General features: G+C 37.6%; 1 protein-coding gene across 1 annotated transcript in view; it reads left to right on the top strand.

The window, feature by feature from the left end:
• The first annotated feature begins 6,687 nt into the window (after positions 1-6,687).
• Positions 6,688-20,433, top strand: part of LOC121314714 (dolichyl-diphosphooligosaccharide--protein glycosyltransferase subunit STT3B-like) — a 66,353-nt gene continuing 52,607 nt past the window's right edge. The window contains exon 1 of the mRNA XM_041248282.1: positions 6,688-7,152. Within this exon, the coding sequence (XP_041104216.1) occupies positions 6,899-7,152 (254 nt within the window). The 5' untranslated portion in view covers positions 6,688-6,898. The remainder of the gene's footprint in view (positions 7,153-20,433) is intronic.

The following is a 20,433-nucleotide window of genomic DNA, read 5'->3' as shown; positions in this document are numbered from 1 at the left end:
ATAATGGTACATGTCCCCTTCGTGTTTCTACAACTGTTTAAATAATGTACCCATATGTTTTATTTTCATTGTTAACATCCTGACAACTTTTTACACTAAAATGTTTAAGTCTGTATCAATGCAGTTTTAAAAATGGCCGCTGTAATGCACTGATAGTGTAATGATTATTGCCCACATTGTCAAACAGGTAACACAGCAATAACTATCCATAATGTGGTACGGAGCTGAAAAGCCAGAGCACTATACTATATATAAATAAATCGCTCTTCCAGTAGTGATTTAGAGCAGGGCTTCCCAATCCTGGTCTTAGGGACCCCTGTGTCTTCTGGTTTCCATTCCAACTGGGTTATCAATTACTTAATATAACCCTTAATTGCCCTAATGATTAGCTTAATTAGATCTAATTGTTTTCAGCTTTTAAACTGTTGGAGATTTCAAATTAACTTTACAATTCTATAAGTAGAAATCATCAACTTTGTAGGAGCTGATAACAATTAAAAAGCTCAAATTAACACATTATTAGTTAAATGAAAGGTTTAATTAAGTAACTGAGAACTCAGTTAGAATGAAAACCAGCAGACACAGGGGATCCCCAGGACCAGGGTTGGGAAACCTTGATTTAGAGGACAGATCTCAAACCCCAGTGCACTAGGGTGACCATTTAGAAAAAAAACTTTGAAACACTTTAAAGTTGTAAAACATTGTCTGGATGTTAACAACTAAAAGGAAGAATACAGGTACATTATTTAAATGGTTGTAACAACACATGGGGACTTATAATGCTATATTTTTTGGAACCCTGCTACTTACTCTTTAAGCTTATTAGGGGGCACAAATATACCCTGCAAGCATGCTAAAAATTCAGCTGTACCAGTTGGGGCACTTGGGAGTTGAGATCAACACTGGAATGAATTTGGTGGGCTCCACTTTTCTTTTAGTGAATATCCATAGCACATCTACCACAAGACACTGGATACTGAGTACCTCAGAAAGAGATACCAAAATAAAAAGATTGGGCTACAATCCTGTTTGTTACACTCTACAAGGATATTAAGGTTAATGTCTGACGCATTGGCCATAACCTGCTAGACCAGGGGTTCCCAAAGTTTTGGCGATGGAGGGCCAATTTCCGGAGGTTGCATCTTGATATTACAGTCATTGAGCATCTTCCCCTGTGGAAAGCGATAGGAGACGACAAAATAATAATTTAAGAAAAGTAGAGGCACTTTTTCTTTTCTTAGGAGGTTCTGTGTTATTTTCCTTCCACACAGCAAATCTGCTGTGAACTATAGGTGCCGTTATTGTTTTTTAAAGGGACAGTGCACATATAATGACTGTAACAACTTAATAAAATTGGCTTGAGAGGGTCCAGAGTTTATCCTATACATGTAAAAAATGTATGTCAGGGAATTTTTATGAACTTTAATTGCTGTGTATAATTAATTTCCCCCAAATTACGTGCACAATTTTTTATGAAAATTTTCAGAAAATGTAAAAATAAATGGTCAGAAAGGAGGTAGAGGGGTTGAGGATGGGCTTTGGGCGGCCGCACCAAACGTCCTTAGGGGCTGCACTTTTGGAACCCCTGTGCTAGATAACTGACACTTAGCTGTCCTCAGCTGAATGTCCTAACTTAAGTGATTGCTGCAGATGATGTTGATGTTATTATAAACCGAACAAATTATTTTTGTGCATGAAGACATTTTTAAAATAGTTTTTTTAGGATTCACAGATCAAGGCACAGCATCGATAGAGATTGTTAAAAATGTTGTATGGGATGATCAGACTGTTTGGCGTAGATCTCATCTTCTGGACCAGCAGGAGCCACCCAAGTGAGGTGTGATCTTCAGATTTGGTCAGGGGTCAATCAAGGTCAGATGATGGAGGACCACTGACCCTCAGAAGGGAGATACAGTTGCAAAGGACTTGTGGGAAAGAAAGATTTTCAGAACATAAGGTTTATGGTGTACAGATATCCAAACAAGGTGATCGACATTTTTCCAAATGGTATTTTTATTGTACTCATTTAGTTTTGAAGGAAGCTAAGTGAGCACAATGAAGGATATGAAGGTGGTCCAATAAACCCTGATTTACTGCCCCCTGGATGTGACAGTGGTACAAACTGGACTATTGGCTGTTTTTTTTTTTTTTTGTGATGACATTTAATTTGCATTGCAAAATTAAGAGGGTCCTTGTTACTTGTTTATTTTTCATTATTATCTATAAATGTTCATCCAATGAAAACCACATGAAAATCTTACAAATGATGAAGATAGTAGACAAATGTAAAAAAAAACATTTGTTTTCAAAGCTTGTAAGTACACCCTGCTTTTAGGGAAAATAGGTATATGGGTGTTTGCCTCAAATGCTTTGAGCACAACTGGCAACGCACAATAAAAAGCAGTCTGGGTAATGCCAGTAACAGCTGCAACAGACCCCTCAAAGGCATTATGCAGGGTGGACAATAGTCTGACCGCTGCAGGGATAGCATGACTTCTCTGGGTGACAGGCTCCAGGTAATCTTTTAAATCAGACAGCAGCTCAAGAATTATGTGGATGCCGAGACTGTACCTTGTTTTCATTTAAATCAAAGAGGATAATGCAGGTACAAAATACCCTTTCTCTACTTATCCTACAAATCTCTCATTCTTGCTGAAGAAAATATCTCCTCCTTGCTGCAATCACAGTGGCCATAGTTAGGGGACAGTGTTTTTCATACTGCCCTTTTAAAGGTTTGCTAATTGCAACTATTTAAAATATGCTTTCAAAAGTTCTTAACAAATTGATGCAATTGTAAGTGTTGCATAGTATATCTCAATATAATATTTGAGAACTCTCATTTGCACTGTGTCCTCCCCATTTTTGTGAGTTTATGCAGGAACGTCCATAACTATATATTCATCTAATGCTGAACCACAAAGAAAAACTGCTGCCTCAAAGCATTCCCTAAAAACTCGCTAGCAGCATTGCTCTTGATTAGTACATTTCACCCTAGACTTCCGACTCGTTTGCAACTAGGTCGCGACTTTTGCAACAGCCGTAACAGTTTAGTATATCTACCCCACAGTGTATATATGAAGTGCAAATATGAAGTCAGTACTTCAAATGGTGTCTGAGGTATAAGGCATTGGCAGTGCTGCAAGGCAGCAGTAGCTCTGTAAATGCCACGAACAAATTAATTTTTTGCATGATACCTACTCTACTAAAAAAAATCATGGAATATGTACTGAGTATGAATCCTTAAAGCAAAGTCACATGACCACAATAAGGCAGGTGTGTCAGGTCTCTGGTCAAAGGTAAGTGTACTGTTAGATTTCCTCAAGGAATTGAGAATATAATCTATTGTACATTATAAAGTAGTAGGTGTTACTAAGCAATAGAAATCGAAGAAGATGGCGTTATCATCTAGTAGGCCCGCTTTGTGTTGTTAAATGTCCCAAACCGAAGGCTTTTCTGGTTTTTTAAATTTTTTTTGTGATTTTATGCAGCACTAGATTTTGTTGCTAAGGAATACAAATGTTTTCCCTCATTATTTGATGAGTAATGGAGTTTGCTCAGACTTCCAGCGGTGGAATTTTTGTGGGTAGTTCCAATTGCCAAATACTACTTCAGAGACCATATTACACATACAAAAAGCTTTAAAATAAATTCAATACCCTTTAAAGAGTACATAAAGACCTTTTTAGTTCATTGTGTTACATGTTCCCACGTGTTGCTACAACTGTTCAAGTAAGGTGTGTGTATTGTTTTAATTTTTTTTTTAAAGTACATTCTGTCCACTTTTTAAACTTTTAAATTGCATTCTTTGCCTCAAAATGGCTAAACGTGTACCAACATGGACCTCTCAGAACTACATTTCCTATCACCCTCCTGCTCACTGGTAAATCCATCTCAGTTACATGGGTACAATATAGTACTTTCTAAATAATTACTTCTAGTACAATTGCCAATGTTTTTCTTCACTTTGAGTGCAAAGTGACCCTGTGTAGTGTTACTTCTTATACAATTAAATTAAACTGGTGTGGTTGGAACCTCTAGCATGTAGCTAGTACAGCAATTGCAAGCAACAACACTGTTACAGTACAGATTTATTTCAGAGGTAGGCACTGATGTTAGCGAAGTTTAACAATAACAAAATGTTGGTTGACAACAAGACATAAATGATAACATCCTCCTGTTCACAGTTTATTAAAGAACATTCTGAAATGAAAAATGATTTTGTAAAGACATGAATGCATTGGATAAGTTTATTCCTACCAAAAATTAATTATTTGGAATGTCACTTGTGCAGGTGAAAAATAAGCATACTGCTTCATAACACCAGATTTATATCTAGCGCCATTTTAAAATTCAAACACGGAATTAACTATCCCCCATATTGTTTATTAATGATATGATATTGCAATTAATACAGCACTTGCCAATTTCAAGCATGACAGTTGTAATTTATAGGAAATCATTTTAAACTCCGGAAATTGTGTTCCACAAAGGGAAAATCATCAGCCATGGACATTTTAAGGTTTGGTTGCAAAAGTCCAAAAGGTTAGGAAGTTGCAAGTTAAGATAGCTTTCTTGTATTAACTGCAGTTTGATGTGGCAAAAGGAATCACTGCATTTCCTGCAGTATGTGTCTGTTTGCACTGTGATTAACCATTCTTTTTTCAAACGTTATAGTTGAATATGAATGCTTGCTAACCTAGTGTGATGCTGGTGGCCAATTATGACATTAGAATGTTTAGATACAATTGCAGATTTCTGCAGTTCACCATTGTGAAAATGTAACAGTACTCAATGAAGGACATAAACAAGAGGTGGATTGTAATGCATGGATGTTATGCTTACAAGAGACATAAAACAGCATACATGTATCAACAGTATACCACACAGTACTAACTGTAATGGAAAATGTTAACATACATGTAGGGTTTGACATATTGCATGTCCCATTCGTTTTCAGGTACCCCTTTCCAAAAATCTAATACTCATCATTACATACCTCAACATGAATTACACATTGCTGGGTACAATTAATTCTGTTGTTCATTAAAGCACACATTGACAGCAAACATTGTGGGAATGCTAGTGCAGTTACTGAACATGTAACCAATCACAAGGACTATGATTTCTTCCCATTGTTATGTTCCTATGGCCAGTCTTCAGGGAGAATTTGTCATGTGCTTAGAGGTGTCATTGCCAATGTCATTGATGATGTCATATGTGATGTCAAGTGTGACGGAAACATACACACAAGGGTGTAGAGCTAAGGCCATTGCACTCTGGATCCGTTCCAGTCATGAGTCAATCCATTACACACTAGATGCGTTAATATCGTACTTCCGAGAGCTGATGTGCAGTGGAGGCTTTGTAGTAAATATACCTAGTTTCAGTATTTTAATAAAAAATAAATACAATTATGTTGTTAATTCTTACATAACTGTGAATACAAAACATTTTAAATGTAGTATAAACTTAGTGATCAGCATACGCCGATTGAAGTTAAAACGTTCGCTAATTGTACATTTCTGCTAGATCAATAATGTTGTGCCGTGCACAATAATAAATAAATAAATAAATAAAAACAATAACGTGATATTACAGTACACTCGCCCCTGTAATAAATATGTCTACAAGTAGAGAAGCTAGCAAAAAGCTACCGAAAATACTTTTTGTGTATGGAGTCAGAAATTCCATCACTTTCAACTACTGCCCCTATTTTCTGACTGTTAAGCCCAGGTCACTTTTGGTTGCCCTGTCACGCTTCTTTCTCTGATGTGTGTCTCCAATTAGGACATCGTTTATTTACTTCCTCGACTACAACAGTTGAAATAACAAGTATATGCTTGTAATACCCTGTACTGCACACCATCCACGTGTTTATGCTATCAGTTCACAATTTCATGTTTTATAATACATATCATTCATGCCCAAGTCCAGGGCAATGTCTTTCCATATGTTTTCTTTTTTTCAAAGTCTTTTGGATGTGTCATAAATTCATTTTTGTTTGGCGACACACAATTCATTTTCCATTTTGTTCAAGGAACTGCAAGAATCCACGTGTCTTCCCAGTCGTTTTTCATTGATCACTGTAATTTTAACGCAAGTTAAATCCGATCAAATCGAACGTGTTTCATTAAAAAAAAATGACGCGTCACCGTCGAACAAGTTACAGACTCGGCGAGCAAGGTAGGGAATGCACGTGATCGTTTTTTACTTCATAGACGCACGTTACAATCGTATGTTCGGATCCAGTGTGCAGTGGCCTTAATGTGCAATTCCCAAACCTTTTGCATTTTTTGCCACCAAACCGTAACATTACTATTGCTACGTTTTTGCCATTGCATATATACGTTACTCTCACGTAAACCGTTTCCGTGTTTTCAACAAGGGTTTATCCTATTTTGCATATAGGATGCAATTCATTTATTTTATTGGTGAGCAAATCATACTGACCAACCCCTGACTTCTGGCGGCTGATAGGCCTAGATTGAACTCAATCACAAATTAGTGTCTAATCTGGTTGGTTTGTTTTAATAAATCCTTCCATTTTTTACCTTTACCATAGTCTCTTTTACATCGCATCCGATTGGTTACGAAAACCTATTTTTAGGATTGGTTGGATTGCAGGTGTTCAGTCCTCCCCGCGATAGCTGTCGCGCTGTGAGAGGCTGATAGTTCTTCCTGTAGTCCCGATTGTTCCTGCCCCTTCCACATTCTGAGTCAGTCGAGCTCAGTGCCTGATAGTTGGTGAGCGGCTGGTATGTTACTGTAAGGAGCTGCGAATAAATACCACAGGAGTTATCCAGAAAGGAGGGGGCAGTCTGAGCGAGAAAGAGAGCTAGCGAGGCGGGGGGTGGGGGGCTCTCTTTCCGACCCAGAGTCACAGCGGTCCACACAGAATATGGCGGAGCAGCACTCAGTCACCGACAGCAAGCACAAGGCTTCCGTGAATGCCGGGGACTCAATGCTGAGCAACAGCCGGCCGAAACCCGCTGCAGCTGCAGCTGGAGGCCTCTCCGGTGGTCTTACCCAGCCTGCTGGTTGGCAGTCCTTGCTCTCATTCACCATTCTATTTCTGGCCTGGCTTGCAGGCTTCAGTTCCAGACTTTTTGCCGTGATCCGTTTCGAGAGCATCATACATGAGTTTGACCCCTGGTGAGTACAGAGTCCGTATAGTAACCAGAGAGTTAATGATTTCATTTGTCCACATGTACAAAGCAAATCATTGCAACTTTTTTTTTCTTCTATCCCTCCTAGTCAGCTTTAGCCCAGGTTTTGCATTATTGGATCAACCTGCAGAAGAAAAAAGCTCAGCAACAGCAAAAAACATTTGCGGTCAGTTGATGGTTTAGGGCTTGATGTGACAATCCGGCGCAATACCGAGTCCATTCATTCATTCGGCTGTAAATTAATGCCGGTTTATAACAGAGCAGATGTATCTTGGCTTAGTGCTGAAAACATGCAATTGACATACAACGTCATCTTGTGTCTATGTAACCTGTACTTTCTTTTTTGTTTGTTTTGTTTTTGTGTGCACTTTTTAACTTTACTGGTTATATTGTACTTTAGAAGTGATAATAAAGCAGAAGTTACAGGATCATTGTCAGTGACAGAACATCACAGAAGCGGTATTTTGCAGCACAGGAAAACCTCAATTGTCACACGCAGACGGTCCCTCGACCCGGAAGCCCTGTATTATGTGGGGCGTGCAAGCATGACTACCTATCCAAAATGATCTGTTTTTACATTGGTATATTCAATTTGCATAAAGTTGTCACTTTCAGTTGTTCCCGACCAGGTGCAAGTTGTGAGTCAACCTTCAACCTAAAAACCGCCGTGTATAATGAAATACTCCGTGTATCACACCGCTTCGCATTGTTGTTTTTCCACCCCCTCTGTGTCCTTTACAGGATAGAGTTTTTAAGGTTTGTTTAAAATTATTTTGTTGAGTGGAATTATGCTAAATATTGCTTGGCACGGGCGAGAGTGCGGGTCTCACGGTGTTTCATGCCTTTGTCAAACTACTACTCTTACTGAAATTGGCCTATTTATGAGCACGCTGTCTGTAATCCCTGTTATTCAAAATATTCTTTCAGTACCAAATCCCCCCCCCCCCCCCCCCCCCCCCCCCATCAAAAAAAAAAAAAAAAAAAAATCGATAATTTTAGGTGACAGGAGTAATCTTTTAGTAAGGTTTTAGGCAATGCATTCAAAATATTGTAGGTCCTCCTCACACCAGTATCCGGCAGTGTTTTAATGTAATTAAGAAATGTCGGTCATATTTTAATAATCACTTCAATGTTGGAGAATTATTCAGTGTTGGTAGTGCTTGCATAGTAAATATAATGGCACTTTATGTTGTAGTCTTGGCTCTTTCGTTTTTAAACAACTAACAACATTATGCCTTAGGTGTTATTGCTGAGATGTTAAACTCTTAACCCTTTAAGATGCACCCAGGGGAGTTATACATTCACTTTAAACCACTATCCAAGAGTGGAAATCTCTCTCAAGTCCAAGATTATGTTTTGACTTTAATATCTGCTAATGACAAATCAATGTATTGTTAAGTGGTGAAGCCCAGGTAGGAAAGCTACTGCCCTAATATAATAACACCACATAGGGGAGTCCGGATGACCCCCTTGTTTGTGCTATTGCATAAAAAATTAAGCATTTTCTGAAACCACCTTAGAAAAAGTTATTCTAAAGCAATCTCTTATACATAGGTATGACTTGCAAATATATACTTTACAGTAAGCATTACTTAAGAAAAAAACATATTTACTTCCATTCTAGAACCATGTGTGAAGTTGTTACTGCACACATTGGTGTGTGCATATTATACAATGAGGAAAGAGCCCCTGGGACCATGCTGGGCTGGAAAAGTGGAAGTTCTACTTTTATCCTTGCTTCAGTTCTTGTTTTTGAATTTAAATGTCTGCAGAGCACACAAGACCTCACAGATTTACTGTAGATTTTATCATGGGCAGAATCTCTGATACAGCGCTGTATGTATCGGCTTTCTGCATTCTAGTATTGCATAGAGATCCATTTAGATTTTCCAATGCAGAATTCAAATCTGAGCCCACCTACTTGGCACTGAGATGAAGGTCCTTCCTGCAAGCTGCCAAGAAGAAACATTGGTACAACATGTGGCATGTACTTAACGCTGCTGCTTTCCCCCACAGCTGTTGTACATGAAGTGTGGCAGTGCTTAGGTAATGTGTCTTGGCTGATAAAATGCTAAACAGTAAAGACCCTGAAATCATTTTATTTAGCTGCTTGACATAATCCTGCATCATTGTTTTCCATAGCTCCTGACTATTTTTCTGTTTTAATGTGCCCATCTTTATAAATAACATAATGCTTGGACTTGCAGCTTTGTACATCAATGTTTTTGCAGATAACTGCACATATTTGTCACTTTATATTTCATCACTGCATTGAGTCAATCCTTGGCATGCCACGTAGAGAACAGGGGCAGCAAATCATCTAGGATGTGAATGTTGGAAAGAATTCAGGGGATGTTTCTGCTTCCAGGTGTAGATGTCATTCCTGCCTTTTAATTTTATTTAAATGTTAATTATCTCCTGGATAATCTTGTTATCCATTTAGATATGCCAATGTTTAAACAAGCTGCTTGGAAAACATGTTGCTTGATTTAAGACTGAACACCACCTTGAACTCTGAGCAAAGGACAGCTATTAATTTTGACATTTGCGAGTCAGACTTGCTGTTCAAGCTAATCTTGCTGGCACTTACAAGTTTCAGAGGTGATACAAGGTGCTGTGATGAAGCTTATGGAATAAAAGTATTCTACATTGAGTTTATGCTTTGCACTTGGGTAACAAGACCAATATCTGTTTTAAGTGACTTGAGTTCAAAAGTCCTAAGCCTCATAAAATAACAAGGCTTTAGCAGCAACCTACAAAGGTAAAGCCATCCACAGGTTCATTTTTACAGTGAAGTATTAGTATACAAAACATATCATAAACTAGTTGGCATAACTCAAGGAAATCTTGGCAAAACGGGTGGCAAATTTACCTTTGAATTGAGAGATTGAAGTTTGTAGCTGTGGAATGTGTGCAGGTTGGCACCTTGTAGGTACATTCTATTTTAAGATTTCACAAGTTGGCATAGGGAACAGTTAGCCAGTTGTTCTTATCCTGCTGGTAAAGAAACAGGCTTACCAGAGAACTCTGCCAGATGGTTATTTTCACCTTTTGTTGTCACTAGCAATGTCACTGTTACATGAAGATCTATTTTTTGTTTTATTTTACTTCAGTTTGGAATGCACAGATATTTCAGACATGAAGTAAAAGTCCAAAGTCTTTCCTGTGCTCTAGCTCAGTTTCACTACAATAGTCTAGCTGTACAGGAAATTAGTATAGCATCACTTTACACTATACTGTTTATAGAGTAACTCCTGTGTAATGAGTGGCTGCGTTCCCTCTGGGACCTGCATGAAAACAACATTTACATTTCCCCTAGGGGCAAGTGAAAGTTCACGTAAATGTGTAAATCAAGAGTTGGGGAAAATACACTATCCTGAATTCTGTACCCTGTCCAATTTTCCAACTTTCCTTTTGCCTTTAACTGCAAAGATTGTGATGTGAAGCTGAAGTGCTGGTGAAATGGAAATCTTTGAACAGCTCAGCCTCCCTTTGTATGTACTTGCAAATTAATCAAGCAGTATTGTATCTTTCAGTCTTCTGTATATTTAGATAAACTTTGTAAGATTGCTTGATTTATTCTCCTGATTTGTCAATGCAGTATTTGGAATACTGAGGTCCTTCAGCTTAGGAGCTTTTGACAGCAGTTTATGGGGACACATTAGGCCGCCTACTGTAGACATTTTGTGGTATTCAGGATCAACTTGAATGCGTTGAACATGTACTGTACCACCTACTTCAACATTGCAGAAGAGATCTTGTCATTTTTAATGACAGTAGTTCCCAGCTAACATTAATGTATTTAAGCTACTGAATTAGGGAGGTGCAAGTGCGATGTTAATGATCATCACCCCTGTGTTGCAACATCTCTCTTCCACCACCAGGTTTACAGAATGACAGGATTGATGGTTTGCTCATTGACTTGGTTTACAGTGTGAGTCTTTGTGTGTGTGGTTGAGTGAGGCACAATACAAATGTGAAAACTTTATAGTAATACCAGCATGTGTGACTAAACAATACTACAAATAGGTTTGGTTTTTTTTGTCACTTCAGCCATTAACATTTAGAAGAGTTTTCTGTACAGAGCGTTTTAGTATCACTTTCAGCAATAAGATTTACAAAGCGCTATCCAAACCAGAGTTCTGCAACAATCAATATCAAATTCCCATTTAAAGTTCTTTCTGGGGACTATGTCTCTATCTATCTCTATCTAGCTGTCTATCATGGGTAAGCAAACTGTTTTGATGTATTGTCCTCAGTGACTGAGCACCTGTGATAACTGTATAGTTTACCTGCTGATGTACGGAGGGCATATATATAATATATATATATATATATATATATATATATATATATATATATATATATATATATATATATATATATATATATATATATATATATATATATATATATATATATATATATATATATATATATATATTATATTTATTAGTGGCAAACTGGGTTTGATTTGCCACTTTCAGGACCTTGCCCACTGCTGTGTAAAATGAACTATTTATTTATCTACAAAATAAATCAAACAAAAGACCTAACTCCCTGTTTGGAATCTAAACTAAATCCAAGTTCTTAAATGTCAACCAGACGGCTAAGCCATTTACCGGTAACCAAAACCCCAACGCTTCTACACAAGCATTAAACACTGTACCTTCTCTTTAGGGCTGCAACTTGACGAACCTTCAAAGGTTTAAAACTACCTTCGAATTCCTGGCTAGGGAACAAACCTTCGAACACAGCCCTACTTAGCTCCAAGCCTTTATGGCACGGTTAAGGACAGCCTGGGTTGTTTTTCCACTGCAGAGCTGAGCTGTGCTACTGATATGTCACACACACAAAGAAAGACAGTTGTTATTAATTATTGTTCAAATATTAGTAGGCCAACGGTACAGCTGTATCTTTTATTGCTACTGTACTATTTAAGCTTGTGAGATTGGAGGATGCTCACGCCCTCAAAACATCTGTGCTGTGTGGGGACTTGCTGTGGTGAGGAGAAAAAAAAAAAAAAAAAACAATTGGGCATTTCAAATTGGGGGAGGGAAATAAATACAAAATATAATTGGTCACTGAATATAAAAAAGAAACAGTTCTAACTTTTACAGTGACATCATTTGACAGAATAAAAAATGAAAATGAAGAGCTCTGTCCAAGCCAAACAAAACTTGCTTGAGCCATTGCAACACTTTCTTTAAGGAGTATCTGCTGAATCGTGCTTCTAAAGAGGTGTTTGAAGCTGCTCGCCTTGCACAAACTACAGTGTTTTCCACTGTTTTCAGAGAAAGCACACTCTTCCTTCCATTGTAGCTTAAAGCCTTGTACCTTAAAAACAAACTGAAAACCCTGAATACAGATTTCTGGCTCTGGACTCTGTTAGAAATTACAAAATGCGCAAACTGTGTAATTCATTTTGGGGGGGGTCGAGGGTAAATCTTGACATTTCCTATTGATTAATTTGATCGATTTTGATTACTCTACTCATCCCACTTGTTTGCTAGTGATATGACAGTGTAACTGAAAAATAATTGCAAGTAATACAAAAAGTATTAACATAATACTATTGTAGCCAGCCGATCGGTGAAAGAAAACCCCTACCAGGCAGATGTCTGTGAAACCAATCCACGTAACTTTTATTCTTGTATGTCCTGGATTTATAGTAACTTGATTTATGCTTTTTCCAATTATAAAAACAGCAATATGAACTGATTCTTGCAAGTTTAAAGCTGCCAAAGTAACACACTGACTACATGTTTGTACTACAGCCACATCCCCAGAACTCCTTCACTGACCCTGCGAGCACACATCACTCTCGTAAAGCTACAGCAGCTCAATTATAAATCGGTATAATTCTAAGACAAACTGCATTTTGAATTTAGCTTTTAGATAAAATATAACTTGCACTATTCACTGCAGATGTTTCGTAATGCCAGCTAATGTTTAAAATACATATTTACAGTTTGAAAATATTTGCTTACATGTAAGTTAGCCAAAGTGAGTCATTTTTTAAATATTAATTTAGTTTTCAGTTGTTATTTGTGGTATTTTATGGGGTGGGAGGGCTCACTTTTTTTTTTTTTTTTTTATTATTATTATTTGAACATTTCATTGGACGAAATGTAAAATATTGATAATGTCTTCACCAACCGTGTTTTTGTGTTTGGAGTTAAACCCATGGGTCTTTTAGTTTAATATACAGATTTTAATCCTGGATTTTGCCAGGTAGGTTCCTGTAACAACAAGCATCTCGGTGGTAAGTGCGTTTCTGCTTTTAAACTGGACCTTTTTTATAGATTCTTTCCTTTTTAATTATTAAATGTATTTCCTTTGAGTAAAGGTAGGCAGGGATAGATAGGTTTTGAACCAGGAACAAACTTGCAGCTGTGAGAGATGTTCATATTCTCCCTTAGATATTTTGTTTTTTAAATACTGATTTATGAAGGCTTGTTTGTCAGTACAGCAAATGTTCCTACTGCTGTTTTGGCTAACTGAACTTTTATATATTAAAATCCATCCACACACACACAGTGACTGTCAAGTATTCACCCCCCTTGGACTTTTCCACATGTTATTGTCTTACAAAATGGACTCAAAATGGATTTAATTAGGAGTTTTTGCCACTGATCAACACAAAGTCCATAATGTCAAAGTGAAAAATTGTTCTAAATTACAAATATAAAACAGAAAATAATTGATTGCATAAGTATTCACCCCCTTTGCTATGACACACCTAAATAAGCTCTGGTGCAACCAATTGTCTTTAGAAGTCACATAATTAGTTGAATGGAGTCCACCTGTGTGCAATTAAGGTGTTTCACATGATTTCAGGTTAAATACACCTGTCTCTGGGAGGTCGCACAGTTGGTTAGTACATTTCCTAACAAAAACTACATCATGAAGACGAAGGAACATTCAAAGCAAATCCGGAATAAGGTTCTTCAAAAGCGCCAGTCAGGGGTAGGATATAAGAACATTTCCAAGGCATTGAATAGCCCCTGGAGCATGGTAAAGTTCATTATTAAGAAATGGAGAGAATATGGCACAACTGTGACTGTCTAGAACAGGCTGTACTCAAAAACTGAGTATCCGGACAAGAAGGGCACTAGTCAGGGAGACCTATGGCAACTCTAAAGGAGTTAGTCTTCCACGGCTGAGGTGGGAGACACTGTGTATTCGGCAACAATAGCCCGGGTGCTTCACAAAACTGGCCTTTATGGGAGAGTGGCAAAAAGAAAACCATTGTTGAAAAAAACTCACATCAGATCTCAACTAGAGTTTGCCAGAAGGCATGTGGGAGACTCTGAGACCAAGTGGGAGACTCTGAGACCAAGTGGAAGAAGATTCTATGCTCTGATGAGACCAAAATAGAGCTCTTTGGCCTCAACCCTAAGCGCTATGTTTGGCACAAGCCTAACCCTGCACATCACCCTGAGCACACCATCCCTATCGTGAAGCATGATGGTGGCAGCATCATGCTATGGGGATCCTTATCTGCATCAGGGCCTGGAAAGCTCGTGAAGATAGAGGACAAAATGGATGCAGCAAAGTACAGAGAAATCCTGGAGGAAAACCTGCTGAAGTCTGCAAGAGCCCTCGGATTTGAGAGAAGATTCATCTTCCAGCAGGACAATGACCCCAAACATCCAGTCAAAGCCACACTGGAGTGGCTTAAAAACAAAAAAGGTCAATGTTTTGTATTTGTAATTTAGAATAATTTGTAGATATTATTTTTCACTTTGACATTATGGACTTTTTTGTGTTGATCAGTGGCAAAAACTCCTAATTAAATCCATTTTGATTCCATGTTATAACACAATCAAATTTTAAAGTCCAATGGGGGTGACTGCTTGAGAGCGTGTGTGTGTATGTATATGTGTGTATAGAGAGAGAGAGAGAGAGATTTCTTGACCAGCAAAATGGTGCAAGCAGTAGCCAACCATTTTTGTCTTCTAACGTTGTGGTATTGCTACTGCAATTTATTTGTTTAATGAGTTATTGCTGCATTACCAACACAGACAATTGAGTTTTGCACAATTGGTTTACTTGTCACAGGCATAGATAGAATAAGCACTTAAATTTTACTGCCCGAACATGTGCAATGTAAAAATGTCCTTTGCACTTTTTTTTTTTTTTCAAAATCAGTGTGGCACTTATCTAAAGCTTGTATAAAAATGTAATAGTACTAAAGTATCTGTGGGCGTCATTTGTGTGCTGTTTACACCTATATAATTGGGAGCCTCTATGAATTTGTTTGCATTCTTAATATAGGTTATGTCATGTGTATACCGAGACTGAAAGGTGCTGACAGATGTAATGTAGATAATGTTTGCTTTTAATCAGTTAGTTCAACACTAGTTAAATCAGTGTGGCGCAAAGAAAATGTACCTTTCTGATAGTTCATGCAGATACATGCTGTACTCTGTTTGATGCTTTCATGGACAATGTAATGGAAATGGGGCTGATTTTATTGTTAACATTGCAGCTTGTGTCCTGGTTCTAAACTTGGACATTTGGTTGTTAATTATCTAAGAAGATGAAATGAATATAACCCATCCCTGAGTCTGACCATGTTTCTTGAAAGAGCACTGATACAGTAATGCAACTCTGATGACATTGGTTCAGCAGTTTTAAAGGGACAGCTCTGGTCTGTTTTCAGGCTGATAACCCAGTTCCAGTGGAGTGTGTTGTCTTTTTCATCCTTGCTGTACTGCTGGTAAAACCTAATTCTGTTGGAACACACAGAGCTGTAAAATCCTTGGTAAAGGCTTGACCCGCTGAAATACTTGTAGTCCTGGAGAGTAGATCATGAAGTAGGCTGTGAATCCAGCTCTTCATTGCATTGACCTCATATAAGAAGGCTGAGAATCGGAACCCCTGCTGTGCCAATCAGTGATTTGGGATGGATTTCAGCCAGCATAAGAAGGTGCCAATTTCTTGATATTGAAAGAGAGCTGAGGGGGCATCTTTCTAACTTTATTCCATTCCCTCCTGTTCTTTATTACTAAGATGTGGGTAGCTCAGAATCCAAAAACCAAAAGCATATTTAAAATGCCACATGTATGAAGAGGGAGGGCGGTGGTAGATGCATTAAAAGAGGTGTAGTTTGCCTTCTGTTCTGTTGTGGTTCTAAAGGAATTTTTTTTTTCTTCTATGAAGATAAAATGGTGAGGAGTGCCCTTGTTTGTTTTTAAAATATTACACAGAAATAATAGAAATAAAACTCCAATTGCATTCAGTAGCAGTTTCACCTGTTCCAGGTTTAAGTAGTCATACATTTTTTGGTCTACTAAACTGATGCCATAGGTAAATGTGAAGGTCTTCAAGCCAGTAACATTTCTTTCTTTCAACGTCTTTTCAATGTGCTGCATTTATTACTGCTGCTCCACTGTAGGCCCTGGTGAACACATTCTGGTTCAGATTTGACTCATGACATCAGGCAGCATTATACAGAAACTGGTCTCTACAGTATGAACAAGGAAATCTAACTCCAGTTTGTCTGGAGTTATTGTATTCAATTTCAAATACTGCCACCTCTACTGAATTATAACCAGTGCAGCAAATATTGTACTGGGTGTTTATGCACCCAAAGCAAATATCAGTAGCAGAAATGCATATTTTATGCTTGCTGCACAGATGTGTTCTTGAACTGCTGTCTTTTTTAAAAAAATGTTTTCTTCCTCCTTCTCCCATGCCCCAAATGTCAGATCGTGGGTTATGCTAATGGAATATATCATAATGGTCCTGTTAAAATGACTAATATACTGACATACTGTACCTTGGTTTAAAGATAGGATAAGTGTTTACACAGCCTTTCAGGTACAGTAGGTCATTCAGAACCACAAAAAAAAAAAAACTGAATTTAGAGATCAGGAACATTTACATGTTCCATCTCCTTAGTCTCCAAAAGGAATTGCCAGGCATTGATATAAACAGCCTGCTGATACACATCTACAGCCACCACATTACTACCATATGATCTGTGAAAGTTTATTCAATGCAAACTTTGTAGTAGACTGCATCTTGTGTTCACTATTTTACAGTTTTACAGCACCAAAATGCTTTTGTATTAGCTTAAAATGCAAACTCAATCCGTTTTTATAAGTTTAAAAAATATGGTTTTTGACTGCTTGAATTCTTTTATCCCTGATCTCTAACCACCTTCTACCCAAGTGGTTGCAGGGGGTGTTATAGCCATGAGAGAGTTCTGAGTGAATCTTTTTGGCGCGAATGAATCAAACCCACTAAATTAGATTTGAAGTTCAAACCTATTTACCCATTTGCTACAAAAGAAGTCCCACCAAATCATTGCAGGTGCATTCAGTATAAATCTCCAACAAGTCTGTAGTACCAGAGGGCCATCATTGTTGCAAAACGATCACTGTTTATTTGTTCCTGTTGCAGTCTGACAGTGATGGATAAGACTGATGGAAGTACTAAAAGGCTACAACACAGCGGATGCAATGCGACAGTGACCCTTTCGCTATAAAATGATCTTGCACACTAGAGGCAAATGATGAAATCTGAACTGTAACTAGGCTATTCAAATCTGTATTAGACTTTAAACCGCTTATACAGAGATTCTAACATTTAATTTTTGCGGAATGGCCTGCAATAAACTTATTCATTATTGCACCTCATTCTAAGAATATGTATCCTGGTAGAACACGGGTGCTTGGATGGAGAACTGCGATTGTTCAGTCCCCATTTGTCATATTTGCTAAAAATAGGACTTGGTAATATATATATTTTTTCCCCATATCGCTCCAGTGTCCCCTCGGTGTCACTGGTCTTGTGAAAAGGTTCTTATGGAAAGTGTTCCATTAATTGTCGCAGCACAGATTCGCTTGTCACGTTTGCATTACAACCATAATAGCATCATCTTGATAAATGTATCTCAGTTTTCATTAATTATCTTGCCCTGGGGTCTTTGATTCTAAAGCTAGAATTACATGCTATTTATTGCCTTACCCTTTTTTAAGCTTTTTAATTAATAGAAACTTATAACCAGGAACATCTGTCATTTTATTTAAAGAATACTGCCAGTAAGTATAAGACAGCTATGCCACGCTTTAAGGTATGGATCGCTGCGGCCTGTGTGAAAAGGGTTCAATTTTTTCAGTTCTTTCCTGGTGACTAAAATAATAATAAATTAAAATAATAATGTAGGAAGTATCTTTTTTTTTTTTTTTTTTTTTTTACAGCATTGGTCCTAGAGTGCAATTTAGAAAGAAATGTTAAATGTTTTCTAGCTCTGTGAATAAGGTACAATTCACTTTATTTGAGCACTACAGTACTGTAATATATTTTGAGATTGCAGGTGAATTACAGCTCCCTGACACTAACCTTCAGTAACAGTATAGTATATTGACCACACGTAGGAGAGAATACATGCATGTTGTAAATCTATCCTCATTGATTCTGGTGTACAGTACATGTAGTGTGACTCTCACTAGGTTACACCAGCAGAATGTTTGTTTTTTCCTGCAGCTTTCACTCTGTCTTCACACTACTCTCCTGCACATTTCACCCTTCTCTCACACTGCCTTCCCGCGACATTCTTATTGTGACTCAATGAGGGAATTGCAGCATTACAGACATCATCATGTGTTTTAATGGATGTAAATACAGAGCACAAGAATAAAGGGCTGTCTGATAAAGTGGAGAGATAATGGTTGTTTAACAGTAACAGTAATTTTGGTTTCGTAATGTATACATTTTTTCCCCATAGATTTCTTTTTATCCGAGCTTCAATATACAATATTACTGGTTTGTAATGGTTATATTCAATTTCAATATTGGTAGAATAAACATAAGTATATATTTTAAAGTGAGCAGATGTCCCATTTTAGATGCAACAGTCCCACTTTTGGAACACTGGCCCCAGTGTCCTCAGAAGTTTTCTTGGAACGCTCATTTCATCCTATTTGTTTCCCAGAGCATCACCGCACCGATAACAGATACTGTATTCTCATGCAGGCTGCCGTTTTACTACCATATTTAACTTCTAACAATACAATGACACTTGATTTGACTAAAGAGGGAAGGCTGAATGGCCAGTAGCATTAAAAAGCGGCCTTACAGTGACGTGCAAATCTGGAGAATTACTGAAGTTAACATTTCATGTTTGTAATCAATTGCAGAGAATTGCGAGTGGGTTTATCCACTGACTGTCTCTAAAGCGAACTGGTGGCTATCCTCTTCTGAATCATCACTCTCTCTAACAGTAACAGCTCATACAGGTACCATTGTATTGTGTTGGAATTATTCTTTTCATCCATAATATTTGTATATAACAAATGTCGTTTTTAAGCCGACAGGTATCACTTAAAACAGAAAGGAACCTGTTAAACGTGTTCATTGTATGATGACATTTTTTGCCTTGTCTGTGCAGTTTTCAGTACCAAGCAATGATAATGAGAAAGCGTCTCCTGACGTTCTGCACGTTTTACATCGGCGTATGCTTATATTAAGGAAACTTAAAGTATTCCTTGTAAGAAGTGACAATGTTTAATTTGATCAGAAAAGGAATACGATTTAATATTACTACAGCTTGATCCATGTCACAGCCTATATTGTTGAAAAATAAACTCAAGCCAAGCTCTGCAAAAAAAAAAAAAAAAAAGCCTTTCTAAAATGAGTAGTTATCTAATTCAGATCGTCAGAAGACGCTTTCTCGTAATCGATTGGTACCGAAAAACTGCGTTGATTGAAAATAATGGAATAGGCAGGAAATGTCATCATGCAATTGAACACGTTTAACAGGTAGCGTTCCATTTCAAGTGATGCTCACCAGCTTACAGCATGTTAAAGGGGGAATTTGGAAATACAACTGTTCGGAGAAACTTAAAGGGTTTATGTAATTAGGGCATCTAAACAACTCAGAAAAGCTGATTATCTGTGAAAAGGTGGAGAAGCTTATGGGTGATGCAGTGGGCTTAATTTCTTGCACAGTCAAAAGGTATTTAACACGTTTCATTACCATTAGGCTTTCCACCACATTATCTAAAACGTGTAAGTCTTGTGTAATAGTATGAAGTGGCTGAAAAAATAATTTCCTACTATCGATTTAATCCAACCAGAAACTGCAATTGAAGAAAAACAATTAGACACAGACCATGCAGTGGAGGCAAGGGAAGCAGTGCCTCCTCAGAATTTCAAAATAAAATATGTATGTGTGTGTATATACTGTACATACATAGTGGAAAATTATTGACCTGAGGAAAGACTGTTGTTGTTCACAGGGGGATATAATGCC

Source organism: Polyodon spathula, chromosome 4 (genome assembly GCF_017654505.1).
Source record: "Polyodon spathula isolate WHYD16114869_AA chromosome 4, ASM1765450v1, whole genome shotgun sequence".
NCBI lineage: Eukaryota > Metazoa > Chordata > Actinopteri > Acipenseriformes > Polyodontidae > Polyodon > Polyodon spathula.
The sequence above is the reverse complement of the archived record's forward strand: the minus strand, read 5'-3'. Positions and strand labels throughout refer to the sequence as shown.